We start from the raw sequence: 16,177 nt of genomic DNA, 5'->3' as shown, positions 1-16,177 counted from the left end.
AGGCTCATTCTTAATTAGGTCTCTGAGGAGGTAAAAGCAGCAGGGGTGCGTGAAGTAACCTGGAGCTTTGTAGGGATTTTTATGTTTGAATAACCTCATAATTTCCTCCACTAAGCAGAAAATCAGAGATTGAGGTTATGAATAAATGTTAAAATTCACAACATATCACTGGAGGTAAAATTGATATTCAGTATTCAGCCACGTTTCAGGCTTCTTGGCTCGCTGGCGGAGTGACTGCAACATTTAGAAAAGTAGCTGCCAAGTGTGCGGCGATGATGAAATATTATGTTTTAAATGTTCACCCTTCCAGCAGTGATGCACACGTGTCCCCGTGGTTTTGTCAGCAGGTAGAAAATCAGATTGTGACAGGAAAACAGGAAGAAAAAGGATGGTTTTGACAACTGGTGGCAAAGTTGGAGGTTTTTGCCGGCCATGCGTCCTCCTGGATAAAATAATCATTTCCTGTTTCAAGATTTAAGATTTAATCCAACTTTATTGATCCCAAACAGGAAAATAATTTTTTCACTCAAGCTATACATGCATATATATATATGTTAGACATGCATTTTTTTAAATGCATGTCTAAGCATTCTTTGTTTGTTTTTTGCAAATTAGCGAATTTCTCTACACACTACAATTCCCATGAATCCTAAAGATGAATCAGAGCTGCAGTAACTTCATTTTATCTTGTGATGGTTGAACCACAGCTTCGTCTCCTGTCAAAGCGTCGGCTGTCGGTCACGTCCTGCCCCGTTTGTTCAAGCAGGAAGCAAGTAGGAATTTTACTGAAGGACTTACACATGCCTGGAATTATTCCAAGCAGGAAAAATTAGTTTCAGTTAATTCTTTATGGTCTAAGTCGGTATCTCCTGTTCAGATAGGGACAAAATTTAAGGGTAGAGAAAGACTAAAAATTGTACGCTCCCTAATTTGTTCATTGGAGACTAATTTTACTGAACTTTTGTTCATTTAGGTCCAAATTTCACCCGTGAAGCTGCTCTCTGGAGACGTGCAAGTATATGGAAATGTGTTGGAACTGAGTTAAACTAAAACATAAAGGCTGAAAGCGTCGCTTTATTGATAACAGCTCCTCATTCTGATGCTTCTAAGATCACAGCAGTCTCTTTCATGTCACCCAGCATGTGGGCTTTTCATCAGTGATGGCTGCCGCAGTCACTGTCGAGGGGGGTATGGACTCCAGTTCCCTTTGGCAGCGAGTCTTTACAGTTATAATTTTGGGCAAGGAAATGACTCAGCTTGGGATAACCTGTATGTCCAAGGAAATAAGCCTGATTATCTCAAATCTGATGGATGCACATGCCCAATATGATGTGTCCCCACAGCGTCACGGTTACATTCGGTTCGCCTCCAATCCGCAGCGGCCGCCGTGTTCCTGTATAATGAATGGGACAGGCACGGCGCCGTGCGTATACCTGAGCATACGTCATGAATTATTGAATAAGATAATTCTGCAGAGTCAACAAGAAGGAGATGTAATTCAAATAATCTGATTCAGGCATACAGAAGAGCGATCATAAATACTGCATACCTTCTCACAAAGGCAATTATTTAGGTTCACTGGCCTCCAAAAGGAAATGTGAAGGGCGTTATGTAACGTGCCACATCGACTGTTCGTCGGCGGAGCGCTGCAGCACTACATTTCCTCTGCTACACACTCCTGTAGAAGCCTGACATGATAAACAGAAATCAAACACAGTCATAGCATCATGGTCCTGCACAGACAAGTGTGTATTTGTTCCCACTCCATGTGTGTCTTTTACTGTAAAGCACAAGGACTCCCTTGTCAGAGAAAATTACATTAATCCGACATAAGAGAAATTTAAAGTCCCTTAACGCTTCTGTGCAGCCCTTGTGTTGACTGAAGGGTTGCTTTAAAGGTCTTGGAAACGTAAATGTTTGAGTTCTAGCAGAATGTCATTTCATGTAAATGTCAAATAAGTGCATTTTTATAAAGAAAGAAATGCAGACGTTCCAACAAAATGAATTCTCACTTGAAAAAAAAAAAGGGAACCTTATACCTGTTTAGCTTTAACTACGTTATTCCTCTGTTTCAGTTTGTTCACAGTTCTCGAGAGGAGTTTACGCCATTTTTGGATTCTACGACAAGAAGTCTGTCAACACCATCACGTCGTTTTGCGGGACTCTCCACGTCTCCTTCATAACGCCCAGCTTCCCCCTGGATGGGACTCAGCAGTTCATCATCCAGATGAGACCCGACATCAAGGGGCCCCTCCTCAGCCTCATCGAGTACTACAAATGGGACAAGTTTGCCTACCTGTACGACAGCGATCGAGGTAGGACCACAGAGACCGTTTTCTGTTTTCTATATGTCGTTTCAGCTGTTTTTCCATCCTTCGACAACCTGCAGCTGTCCTCGTCTCTTCATGCGTTTCCATTGGAGTCTGGATTCGGAGCACGTTTTTCTTCTCGTTTTAGCACGTTGCCCTCCCCTTTTTACAATGTGATTACATCTTCAAAGAGACGGACAACGATTTGACTCCGCGCAATCGGAAGATTGCTGCTTAAACTACTTCCATTAGCGCAAACACACTGCATGCGGCACCCGTCGCCTGTAAATCCGTGGTTTATTACAAACAGTCCATCACAAACAATCAACCCCAGCACCTTGTGTGTTTGAGAGCTTGTTTCCTGCTATATCACACAGAAGAGAGGCAGTCAGTCATATTGGATGATACCAAGTGACGACACCGAATGTTAAATCAAATAGAAGACCTTTAAACAAGACAAATCCACACCATAATTCCACCAAGGACACTTACACACCCACATCTACCAAGGATAAAACTAGCATTAGCATGTGTCATGAGCCATCCAATCACAAATAAGCAGCTCTCTGCAGGTGTGAATGCATAAAGATGCGTTGAGGGGACGGTGGAATGGCCTGCGGCGGATCTAAGTAGACCTGTCATGGTTCTGAAACCCAAATACCTCCTGATGGCTCGTCCACCGCTCTGTGAATACATGTGTTAATGGCTTAGCATGGAAATAGCATAGGGTGCTATGAACAGGAGGCACTGTAGGTGGCGCTAATGAGCAGGCAGGACGCTTATGTTTCCGTTCACGCTGAAAGGCCACAAACCGAACTCATGTCTTTGCTTCTAAGAGGCCCCGACAACACAGACGATGGATTCCCACTCTTGTTGTACACACACCGCCTATTGTCACCTTTAGCGCATGAGTTTCGGACTGCCAGGAGAGGTGGTTTAATAAAGCTAATAAGGGTTTATTTAAGCTGTAAAGCTAATAGGGCCATTAGTTGCACAGATAACTGGCTCACGGCAGCAACTTTTACAAGCGGCTAGCGGTTATTTCAACCAGTAAAACTATCTGTGCAACATTGAAATATGTAAATCACAGGTAGAGGAAGAGCAGTCAGAGGAAGTCTGAAGAAAGTTATTGTTATAATAACCTAATAACGGTATATTCTTTCAACGTGCAGATATTATAAGGTAATATCTGTGTGTTTTCTATATCTAAAATCCAAGAACTCTGTGCCATGTGGTTGCAGCAATCCTGGAAATGATTGGGAAATGCTTTTGCGATCTTTCGTCAAATCACGAGCCCGTGTTTATCAGTTAACATCAGCTAATTAACCAAAAAGTCTTGATATGCGATATCTGATCACCAGGAAATCTTGATTTTGTTCGACTTTTTTTTTTTTTTTTTTGCATGTGTCGTCTTAACGGTTTGACAATCTGTCGATGCTTCATCAGCTGGTAGAGTTTTAATGATTTTCAAACTTACAGCTAATGTCTGCACAAACGGCATCAAGGCAGTTAAGGTATAAATAGCCATGCACCCACCATTCGTACTTGTGTAATATCCCAGTTTGCTGTATCATGCAAGTCATTTCATTGCATCATGTATGATTATGAGCCACCTGCAGTACATATATCTTAAAGTTGTATTTCAATACTTGAGCTGCGATTAAAAAAATAGGAGTAAGCATGCAGCTATGACACTAAATATTTCTTTCAGTAAGGATGCTAACTTCATAAACTACCTTATTACTCTCTTTTTTTTATTACTCAATCTTGGGATTACTTTCAAATCTGCTTTTAGTGTGATGAATAATATCTAATGATGGTTTAGTGCAACACAGAAGAATAATTCAGTCTGTTCGGAGGAGGAGTGGGAGCTCTGCTTCCTTTGCACGACTGTTCAGGCTGAATGCAGTGAAACGCCAATGGCTTAGGAGGGATTCACTGTGCTTTTCCTCTGTATTACCTTTGATTCTCTATCATTTCGCATCGCTTAAACTCCCCCACTGCACCTTTCCTCCTCGCACACATGATTTGTCTTCACTTGATTTATATAGCCTACAACAATAACTCCCCTCTCCATCCTGCCCACACGCTCCCTTCCCTTTCCTCCCAAAGAATCCGTCGCTAATCTTCCGAATCATCCTAACCTCTCTGACTGACGGGAGAATCAAACGACAAAAATTTGAGGGCGGTTTTAGCTCGTCCTCACGCTAATGCTCACTCTGGCCCGGTGCCTTTACTGTACATCTGCGATGGCAAGCAAAGGCCCTGTTGTGCATATTTCATCACTGCATGGCTGTCTAATTAGGTCAGTGCGATCCTCTCATTCCCATGGCAACCAAAGTGTAGAAAGAGATGAAGGGAGAGAGAGAGAGAGATTGTAAGTGACTGAGCTGGTTGGAAAATGATGCAAGGGGGAATGCGTGGGTGTTGCTCAGTCGGCGAGGGAGACGAGAGAAAGGAGACGATGCAACAGCCACTGGTTATGATGAATTCTGCTACCACTCAGAGATCAACCAGTACCACCAGTATCACTTCAGTTCATGGATTATGTAATACTCGGACAAAAAGACACTGTCTTGTGTCTTCCTTTTGGCTCACCGACAAGAGATCTTGTCCTCCGTCAACCTTTTATCTCGCTTAAGAGTTTGAAATTGCATCTCAGAATTTATGTCCAGTGTCAGTTTGCAATGCCAGTGCAGAAAGTCAGGGACCCCCTCCAAAACCAACAATTAATAACCATACCACGACCTTGATTCACCCCAAACAGGAATTAAGTTGCACCAAGACTGTAACCTTGATGCTGGATCAAAAGTCTAGGGATAAACTAGCCACAAGCTGAGATCCTTTGCTGTATATTTATGAAGTATTGGAGATTTATTGAACTACCAAAACCCTGAAAACACATATATGATCAGCCAATCACATTAATGCTGTCGTCCCAGTTAGATCTTTGTTATCTGGTGAACCCAGTGGAATATTTAGTAGCCAAAAACGTGGGTGTTTCCCTCGGGTATTGGTGAAAAGCAAAAAGCTTACTATTGGATGTGTTAGATGTATAAAAATAGTTTGCTTCAGAACAAATGGTCAACTCAATGAGAGAATGTGTTGTCAAAGAAGGGTTCCTATTATTTGTCATTGCTTTTACTGATCCTGAATGGACCCACTGACATGTTTTGATGTTTATTTCACCATTCAGAATTTTAAAATGTATGGATGAGTATTCTGTTCTCGTGCCTGAAGAAAACATCTTTGGCAGATTATATTCTTTTCCTCTCTCATCCCAGAATTCCTCTCAAGTATCTTTCCAACAAATCCTATAAAGCATTAACCAGTTGATTAAAATTGTGGTAAAGGTATTATGCAAGTGGACGGGTATTCCTGAGGGTGGAGTGTAGGAACTTTATCATGGTTAACGAGTAAAAAAACAATAGCTGGAGGCTAAGAGATTAAAGCTAATATGAGCCTGCATATTAAAGGCATTGAACTGCTTTCCTCTATGCATTATTTATGAGCATTTTCTCACCTCATTTGAATAGTTTACCATTCCATCATGCACAAATGCATGCATTAACATGCCCCAATACAGAGAATATTTTTGATCAATGGGCTTGGAGTTAACCCGTTCCAGTCAAACCTGCATGTGCAGGATGAAAACGATCTCACCCGGTTGCTCCAGCATCACATGACCTCATCGCTTTATTGACCCGCCGAATATCAAAATGCTAATAATCGTACCAGCAACCTTTAAAAAAAAGGTCAGTTTAGTGTTGAATGTGAGACCAGAGAAACAGATCTGCTGTGAGACACTAGTTCTGTCTGCCTCTGGAGTTTCTGACATGATGCTGATTGGAGGATGGAGCGTATTGACATTGTTGACATCGCGTTATTTGACATCACCTATCACGAAATCCTACGCGTGTTCCTCTAACACAGCAGTCAAGATGATTCTGTAACAGGATATTAAACTGATAATACACTTTCAATTTACTTTTTTTTTTTTTTCTTCATGGGGCTGATATCAGGAGTGTGTGTTCAGTGCAGGCTTGTTTAGCTTACTCCTTCCGATCACTCCATATTTGTGTAATGTACATGTTGTGTCTTTCTGCTGGTTATCTGTTAAAAGTAGCTTCAAGGATGACTGGGATTATCTTCAAATATAAAAACTGTAAAAAAAGCCATTCTGGATGGCTGAGCAGATGTAAGGCCAAAGCTGATATTATCTCGTGATGGTCAGAGAATACCTCCAAAACTGTCTTCCTACTTGTTGAAGCAGTTAAATACAGGATTTTTAATTCTAAATATAGTAAATAGACTTTTTTTTTTTAGTTCAGAAAATATTTGATGGAGCTGAGCCAAGTAAGACTGAACAAATACTTTATTAGGCTGAATACAAAATGACTTTTTTCCAAGTCAAATGAAACAAGGATTATTTTATATTTCATTACGTGATTTAATATTTTGGTAAATATACGGCTTTATTTTATTTAAACTGTGTTTGGAAGTTTGCATCGCTACATCTTGATATTCTGCAGGAAGAACTACAGGCTTTTGCCAGAGCTAAAAACGGAGAAGCCTTCCAGCCGTGAGGATTAATTTAGATGAGGTGATGAGTCAGCAGTGTCAGAGAATTATCTAAAAATAATGCAAATAACATTCAAAATGTGACAAAATGTTAAAATCACCTAGTAAGTTTTATAAATGTTATCTACACATATGGGGCCACTTATATTCTTAATGCAAAGAAGACCTCACACTTAACACACATGTAAAATGAGTCTTTACACTTAATAATACATTATCAACATTTACCCAAACTTTTTACCCTCGTCCTTGCCTTTTCCTAACTTGAATCTTCTTTCTTCAATTTAAATTGTAATTATCTCATTTAATGAGCATTGATGAAACAGTAAAAATTTGACCACGCCGTAATGACCCTACTGTAATTACGATGTATGGTTCATTCAGATGAAACTGCAAGCCTCTACTTCCCTCCCCGACATCATAAAACCACTGCCGTGTCGCATGAAATTGATTACATCTATAATTCACCTCGCTGTACCAAGGCGGAATGAAACACCCTTTTATCAAACCACTCTCCAACTGCCCTCTGCAGACGAGGGATCAATAACATTGGAGGTTCAGCTGTGAAACCAGATTGAGAGGGCGATAGGAATATAAGTGGAAAATGGAAACTGCAGTCATTGCCTATTAAAGACTGCACTTCAGATTGATGGGCAGGTGCTGCATGCTAATGAATGATCCAGACGATGGGGGTTTGGGGGTTAGCAGTCGAGGTTCTGCGTTGATTTAGTCGGGTCGAAAACTCGAGCCCCGGTCACATCAGCTGGTATCTCAGCCTAGAACTGATGACTCAGCTGACTTATTTCAACGCAACCATTGGAAAAAAGCTCAAACCAGCTGCCCAGTATAAGCCTGTTCATCTGGAAGCAGCTTAGCAACATCTCCATCCAACAGCTAATTACATGCTGTGTCTGATTTAGCCCTATTTTTATGATGGTTTAACTTACAATCATTTGATTGAGAATATTTTTTGCTGCTTCTCTTTCCTACCTAAGGGTTTTTTCCATGTATCAGTCATTAATAGTTATATTTAGCTTTCCGCAGATGGAAATAAAGTGTTCCTCTCACTTCAGTGGTCGTGACGTGCATACTTGTGAGAGAAAAGGATGGTAAATTCAATTTGCATCATTATCAAGGAAGTGTAGGTGCTTGAATTTCTGCACATGTTGAAACACCACCTGCATTTCCTTAACTACTGCTCAAACCTGATGTACTGATCCATAACTGAGCAGATAAATGCAAAAAGTTGTGTTTAAAAAAACGCAATTATGAATCAGCATCATTAAAGTTTAGATGCTGATGCTGTCAGATCGACTTCTGTCCCCACATGTTGGTCCGATCCACACCCGTGACTCATCTGGATGAGTTGTTTTTTGTTTTTTGTTTTTTTTTGGGGGGGGGGTTAGGGTCTCTATAAAGCCTTGACGGGATTGGAATCATCAGACGGTGTCAGCAATCTTCAATAAATAAGTTCAGCCACGATAAATCTAGCCGTTTCCGCTCCGTTGCCGCTGCTCGCCTTCTGCTTTCAAACATTTTTCTGTGGCGATGCTGATATGATGAACCCAAAGATGTGCACACAAAAATGGACATAGCTGAAGAACTACTTTCAGGGAAGTCTGCTGCAAAGATTTTGTGCAGACGCACAAAGCGTGATATCTTTACACCCTCCGTCCTGCAGTGTTCCGGCCCGCCATTGGTCAGCAGGGTATCTTTTAAACTTCAAAAGTCCTCTAAACACCGCCGGCACCAGAGAATCTCATGAATAAAATGGTTTAAAACACGAAGAAGAAGAATGTTTCCTTCTGCTTTCTTCCCACGCCCAGGCCTGACGACGCTTCAGGTTGTTCTGGACACAGCAGCAGAGAGGAAGTGGCAGGTGACGGCCATAAACGTGGGGAACCTGAAGGATGAGAGGAAGGACGAGGCGTACCGCTCGTTGTTCCAAGATCTGGAGAACAAGAAAGAGAGAAGGGTGATCCTGGACTGTGAGCAGGACAAAGTAAAAGACATCATGGAGCAGGTGACTTGTTTTTTGCCTGTCTGATCAGGCTGAAGTCCCATTTTAAAAATTAATGAAGGAATTCTTCTCTGGCTCCACAGATCTGCTCAACTGGATTTATTGTTTGTTTCAGCAGCAGCACAAGAGTTATGGTGTCTTTTTGTAGTTTAGACTTCAAGGTTTAACAAATACCATTCCTGCCTCATAAATGTTCAGACGAGTTAATGTTCCAAATGTTTGTTGTTCTGAAGCTTCTGTTTTTACTTTGCATTCATCACCTTCCTCCTTCACACACTATGCTGAATGGGAAACGAAGGGACCCCAAACTACATGCATTGCATTGAAGAGGATTATGAGTATGACAGTGTTTAAATATGGTTGGAAACTTACGGATTAATATTTTGACCTTTTTCTGAGGAATTATTTTGACTTTAAAGTTACATGAGTTTGGTACAGCAAGTGGGGGGTTTTTTGCATTTATAATTTGGTGTAGTTTCTAAGATATTCTCTCAATATTAGTTTAAGACAGAGGTTGAAATAAAACGTTGAGAAGGTAAGACTTTGGCAGAATATTTAGCAGCAATTGGAGATATTTTGATTCAAATGCAAACACAAATATAGAAATACAAGGAAATCCAGATAAGATTGAGAACTCAAACAACGTAGAGAAAACAGGACGAGCGCTGAGAACGTATGGAGATGATCCACAGTCGACCACTGACATTTAAAGACAAGTAATGAGAGAAGATCTGGAACAGGTGGCACAAGGATTAGGACACAATCAGCCTCAGGTGGAAATAATCTGCCAATTTCACAGTGGATGGATGGATGTTCAAGGAGAAGAAAGATGAAATAATAATAGTAATAAAAAGATGAACACAAACAAAAAGGGAAAGACAATGGACAACAATTAAAACACAGGAGATGAGCAGAAGAATCAAAAGTTGCAGAACAGATCTTAAGAAAACACACTGATGATTAAGAATACTTGTTCAGTCAATAGATGAACCTGAATCTAGATAATTCTACAAAGTAGAGTCCATAAAAGAGAAAAAAAACTTGATTTAGCATAATTAAGGCACATAAGTAATAAATTACTTTCTATATAATCATGGCTTTATTTGAAGACAGCAATGTAGGAAGGAAAAATATAATTTGCGTGACTAGTATTAGGGTGTAATTAACATTGGGAAATTAAAAGCAGTGTTTTTATGAATAAAGAATGAAGGAAATGACCCATTGTCCTTTTAATTATTCCTGTTGCACAGGAATCCCCTTGGAAACATTTGCATTTGATGAAGCATTAAGCAAAAACTACCTTGTCACTGGGATCCAGCAGATGCAGAAGGCATCATAACCATCACAGTAATTGTTCATTTAGGTTGTAAACAAAGCTGCAATTAAAGACTAAACAGGTGCATGTAACAGCATATTTTTAGCCTACCTTTTACCCAGGAGAAAGACTCATCGATTAGCTTTTAAAGCACGCCAACATCTGTTTAAATGAACGCTGAATGAAATCAATGCCTTGCAGTCTCTGTGCCTGTTTATCGAGGAAACACAGAATCCGTTCAAGAGGAAGTGTCTTTCTTTATACATCATAGACATTCAAGTCGAGAATATGAGTACGGAGAGCCAAGGAGATGTTTAGAATAACTTCTTTCTGAAGCTTTTGTCTTGATTCGTGTTCACCAGAGATGTATTTCACACCATATTTCTATTTCTGGTAGGTCATCACAATTGGCAGACATGTTAAGGGTTACCACTACATCATAGCGAATCTGGTAAGTTTACATGTCTTTTTCTATACTTCTAAAATCCTCAGTAAAGAGATAAAATAAACTCAATTTCATGTTTTCAGGGTTTCATCGATGGGGATTTATCCAAAATCCAGTATGGTGGTGCCAACGTATCGGGCTTCCAGATAGTTGATTTTGATGATCCCTTGGTGTCCAAGTTCGACCAGAGATGGGAAGCCCTGGAAGAAAAGGAATATCCCGGTTCGGACAGTAAGATAAGGGTGAGAATAAACCTGCCTGTAAAGATATTTATACCTATATGTTTGGCTTTTCTCCAAATCCTGATGCAACGTTTAAAAAAAAAAAAAAAAGACCGTATTTGAAATATTGTGTTCTAAGCTGTTCCCCCATCTTTCATCTGCAGAATCACATAGTTTCAGAATGGGGGTTTTTTTTTTTGCTACACAGCCTGGATGTGTCAATTTATTGAAGCACGAGTGAAAAATCACTCTGACATTTACAGCATATTGCAGCACAGAACATAAATAAAACAGATTTTTTTTAAAAATTGAAAAGATTACCAATGACAGACAATTAATATGCACCCTAATTAGAACCAGATAGCAGGAAGGATAATGAGCAGGGGATTTGATGTGTGCATTTTAGGAGGTACTTTATATCAAAGTGTCTCCTGTTGGTCATTCTCGTTTGCTTGAAAGGTGAATTTAAGGTTAGCTCTCAGGATCTTTATTGCTAATTAATTATTATATCCTCATTAAAACTGACGAGATGAGGTTGCGTATGGATCCGTGGCTAATTTGACGAAAAAACTAAACACTTTCTATGTATAGCGTGTCTCAAACTACTATAGAATCAGATCTAGATGCATGGATGCTGTAAAAACTCACCAAAACGTCATCTGCAGTGGAGCAAAGCATCTCATTCCTGCTAAATGTGACCCAATAGATTTGCAATTTTTGTCGAAATGAAATTTAGTGGTTTGAAAATCTCTCCATAACAAGAGAAAAAAATATATATTTGGAGAAAAATAGCTATGCATTGCTATCTTGCAACCTTAGGATGATTTTTGTCTCAACTCTCTGGTGTCCTTTTATATAAAGCGATCTTTGACAAGCTGTGCTGGTAAACAGATGTAAAATGTTATCCGCAGTTTACTGACACTGTCTTTTGTGAATTCTCCATCTTAGTTGAAATGTGAGCTTCTCTCACTGCAATTTTAAATATGACTTATTTCATCTTTAAAGCGTACTGCTAAGAATAGAATCCAGGAAGATGTTCATTTCGTAATACTTTTATACATCCATCCTTACTGCTAAATATATCAAAATAAATAAATTATAATACATTTAGGGGTTTTTTTCCTCAATGGTACATTTTTATGTAAAAAAGCAAGGCGTTGGCATTTTTAGCAAATGGTCTGGTCTGCAGTTGTCTTTGTTGGGTAATAATTTGTGCGACGGATTTGCAGCTCTGTTGAGTATTTATGGTAGCAGGAAAGATAGCACCAGCTCAAAATAAACTCCAGTGTCCATTTTGCTTATAATGAAGGACCTATTGCACATTTTAGATAGCAATGAGGGTCTTTTGCATAGAACTGGGCTATAGCAGTGTTGGATTAGTGATGATTTCATGGTTAAAGCAACATGTTTTCCCAACTTTTCAAGTACAAATGCTGGGATAATAATACTCCCAAAACTTTTTTATTTCATTGTCTTCATCTAGTACACATCCGCGTTAACTTATGACGCTGTCCAAGTGATGACCGAGGCCTTCCGCTTCCTGCACAAGCAACGCATCGACTTCACCAGGAGGGCCAACAATGGCGACTGCTTGGCCAATCCGGCCGTTCCCTGGGCTCAGGGAGTGGAGATTGAACGAGCTCTGAAGCAGGTAACAGATTACACATTACATACATCCCCTCGGTGGTGAATCCTTGTTACCATGGTAAGAGCACATCTCCGGTAGGAAATGCACAAACACCAACAAAGCTGTAAAGTACTTTGCAGAGATTGATTAGTGACTACTGTTTTCATCATGCATTAGGTATCTGACAGCGTTTCTTCTGAGGAGAAACAAAGCGGTCTACCCACAGACTGTCCTCTGAGCTTTGATGCAAAGCGAAATTAGCCCCCTCTCCTACTGAGAAATGAAGCTTGACAGCTAAAGTGGATTCTTTGTCCTTTGTTTTATGTTTTTTTTTTTTGAGGTTGTAGCTACAAGCTTTAACCTCTATATACGAGTTAAAATTCAAAATGTTTCTGCTTTTTAAGACAAAAGCTTCTGATAAAGGATCTCAGTAGGATCTTTAGGCATTCTATACCTACACTGAGAACATTTTTATCTGAAATCACCCAATGGGTAGCGCTGTAAGTATTTGAGGAGATAAATTCAAAGAAAAAATAGCTGTCAAACGCACCACATTTTTCTTTTTTTTTATCTCTCTGCCACCTGGATTCCTTCTTCTTAGTCTGAGGAAAATCCCTGAACTCTACCTGACCGTGAGGTGCCGTCGAGATGAGTTTACACAATCATTACAGTTCTATTCAGGGTCAGACGTTTGCAGCAAATGAAGCACTGTGAGGTAATGTCTCACTGAGATGTTCCAGAATAAATCAGTGCTTGGCGTTTGATGCTACTACCCAACGCCCGCGACATCTGGCATATAAAAAAGATGAGAAATAATTGCCTTCAGCCACCCTGTGGGCAACACACAGGAAGTTGCTGGGCCAGAATTAACATCACATATTAAATGATGTCTCCTTTTTATTTTTTATTTTTTTATTTTTTTGAGAAATAATTAAAAAGTATTGTCAGCTTTATCTAAAAGTGTTAGAAATCAGAACAACAGAAGAGCTTTTTCAAGAGCATTTTATGAGTACGTTCAAGACATCGTCTGCCTATTTCTGTCTTGGCCCTGTTGTTTATTAAGTTGGATGTCAATAAGAAAAGAGATGGAGTGACCAGACACTATATTTATACAACAATGTCCTTCCAATTTAATGAATTCCCATCATCATTTAGGGTTATCTTTTGTCCCCTTTTATGAGTTGGGAGATTAAAAACATAATTGTTCTTCTCATCCAGTTGACAGTACAGACAGACGTGTTTGACGACCTGTTTCAGTCAGAACGCAGCGTGATGACTGTTTTCCCGCGGCAGTCTTTGCGTACATGCTGTGAAAGCCAGTTTGAAGATGCTGTTTTTCGATTTTCCTGTCTTGAAGGTACGTGTGGAAGGCCTGACCGGTAACATTCAGTTCGATCAACACGGCAAACGAATCAACTACTCAGTGAACATAATGGAGTTAAAGAGTAACGGCCCGGTCAAGGTGAGCGTCTGATGGCTTTGAATGTGCAAAATAAAATTAAATACATACATAATTCATTATATTTTCTTTTCTTTTTTTTAACTTCTGAATGGTTTGAAATTATTATTTCCTTATTCTCCTCCTGACAGATTGGATACTGGAATGAAATCGACAAAATGGCCGTCACCAAATCAGACGTCTTAGCGAATGAGACAACGGGAATGGAAAATAAAACTGTCATTGTCACCACCATCTTGGTAAATAAATGACTCCATAGCTCAGAATAAACTGCTAGAATTGTGTCTCCCGTCTGGTCCAATCGAATCAATACATTTTCAATACCAGTGATTAGTTTGTTATTATTTATTCATGTATTCCATCTATATTTTAATTAAGGAAAGGCTTTTCTTTTGCCCGTTGTTAGAACGTGTCCGCTACAGTATTGTCTCCTCACGGATGTGCTTTGTTCCCGACAAGTACCCCCTTCGTATTCATGATGACCCAACTTCAGTTCGGAACCCTTGTCTCCGATGCGGCCTGCGCTGAACGGTGGTTTTGTTTTTTTATCTTTGTCCTTCAGGAAGCTCCATATGTAATGCTGAAAAAGAACGCTGACCTTTTCGTAGACAATGAGCGCTACGAGGGATACTGTGTCGATCTGGCTGCGGAGATAGCAAAGCACTGCGGCTTCAAATATCAACTGAAAATAGTGGGCGATGGGAAATATGGAGCCAGAGATCCAGATACCAAAATCTGGAATGGAATGGTTGGGGAGTTAGTGTATGGGGTGAGTGTCTGTAACAAACGGTAATTTGTCTTGGCTTGTTTTTTTGCACTTTGACAATGAAATACCAATAATTAAGAACGTTATAATACGTTTGTCTTTTTTTTGTGTCCTTTTCTTTGTAGAAAGCGGACATCGCCGTGGCTCCTCTGACCATCACTTTGGTACGAGAGGAAGTGATCGACTTCTCCAAACCCTTCATGTCGCTTGGGATCTCCATCATGATAAAGAAGCCTCAGAAATCCAAACCTGGAGTCTTCTCCTTCCTCGACCCGCTGGCCTATGAAATCTGGATGTGTATAGTTTTTGCGTACATCGGCGTCAGCGTGGTTCTGTTCCTGGTCAGCCGCTTCAGCCCGTACGAGTGGCACACCGAGGAGTACGAGGACGGGCAGATCCCCACCAACGAGTCCACCAACGAGTTTGGCATATTCAACAGCCTGTGGTTCTCTCTTGGAGCCTTCATGCGTCAAGGCTGTGACATCTCACCCAGGTAGGTCATAAAAAAAACACATTTTTTGCTATATAAATGCATAAGGATCAATGCATTATAGTGTTAATTCATTTTGCTGACTGAATGAAATCTAACCGAAGACTTCACACTTACTGTCTTACTTTTGATCACTGCTAACATGCTAATATCAGCACGAGCACATGCTGGATGTTAATACATCATACTCCCATGCTTGTTAGAATGAGAGCCTGGTAAATGTTACATCAGCGTGGCATCATAAAATATACATACTGACATGAGAAGTGCATATCAGCATGACACACTGGCATAGGCTTCTAATATGGCGTTGAACCGACTTGTCATCACAACCTAAACGTATCTTTTTTTTTTTTCTATATTTAGCCCGTTTTCCTGATTGGTAATAATGAGATTATAATTAACCCTCATAGGACCACAATTAAGGATGTTAAGATTCGAGCCTTATTAGTCCGTTAAACCAAAAACTAAGCATCAATTTGTTTAAAAATTAATGAATCTTGCTGAATCTTATGTTCGTACTAAGTGATTTTAAAGTGAATGGATGATAAAGTGTGAAATTCTGCAGAAATGATTTGAAATAACACCTGAAAAAACATAAATGTGTGTGTTTTTTCAAACAGGTCTTTGTCTGGGCGTATCGTGGGTGGAGTTTGGTGGTTCTTTACCCTCATCATCATCTCCTCTTACACTGCTAACCTGGCTGCTTTCCTGACTGTTGAGAGGATGGTCTCTCCCATTGAAAGTGCAGAGGACCTGGCCAAACAGACTGAGATAGCATATGGGACTCTAGACGCTGGATCTACGAAAGAGTTTTTTAGGGTAAGGATTAGTCTCTTTATACTCTACACTATTTCAACAAGGTTTTAGTTTCATATCAACAATGGTCAATTTCAAGGTTTGAGTCATTTTAACATCAAATTCAACATTTTGAAAAAGAAATA

The 16,177-nt window shown here is 39.9% G+C and overlaps 1 protein-coding gene across 3 annotated transcripts in view; it reads left to right on the top strand.

Moving 5' to 3' along the window:
- The window catches only part of gria2b (glutamate receptor, ionotropic, AMPA 2b), a 36,159-nt gene that overhangs the window by 13,123 nt on the left and 6,859 nt on the right, over positions 1–16,177 (top strand). For all 3 annotated transcript variants that reach the window (XM_068325591.1, XM_068325590.1, XM_068325589.1), the window contains exons 3-12: positions 2,076–2,315; positions 8,717–8,913; positions 10,623–10,676; positions 10,754–10,912; positions 12,375–12,542; positions 13,876–13,980; positions 14,109–14,216; positions 14,540–14,746; positions 14,869–15,236; positions 15,857–16,055. In XM_068325591.1, the coding sequence (XP_068181692.1) occupies positions 2,076–2,315; positions 8,717–8,913; positions 10,623–10,676; positions 10,754–10,912; positions 12,375–12,542; positions 13,876–13,980; positions 14,109–14,216; positions 14,540–14,746; positions 14,869–15,236; positions 15,857–16,055 (1,805 nt within the window). The remainder of the gene's footprint in view (positions 1–2,075; positions 2,316–8,716; positions 8,914–10,622; positions 10,677–10,753; positions 10,913–12,374; positions 12,543–13,875; positions 13,981–14,108; positions 14,217–14,539; positions 14,747–14,868; positions 15,237–15,856; positions 16,056–16,177) is intronic.

Source organism: Antennarius striatus, chromosome 10 (genome assembly GCF_040054535.1).
Source record: "Antennarius striatus isolate MH-2024 chromosome 10, ASM4005453v1, whole genome shotgun sequence".
Classification (NCBI taxonomy): Eukaryota; Metazoa; Chordata; class Actinopteri; order Lophiiformes; family Antennariidae; genus Antennarius; species Antennarius striatus.
This window is presented reverse-complemented; position numbering and strand designations above follow the sequence as displayed.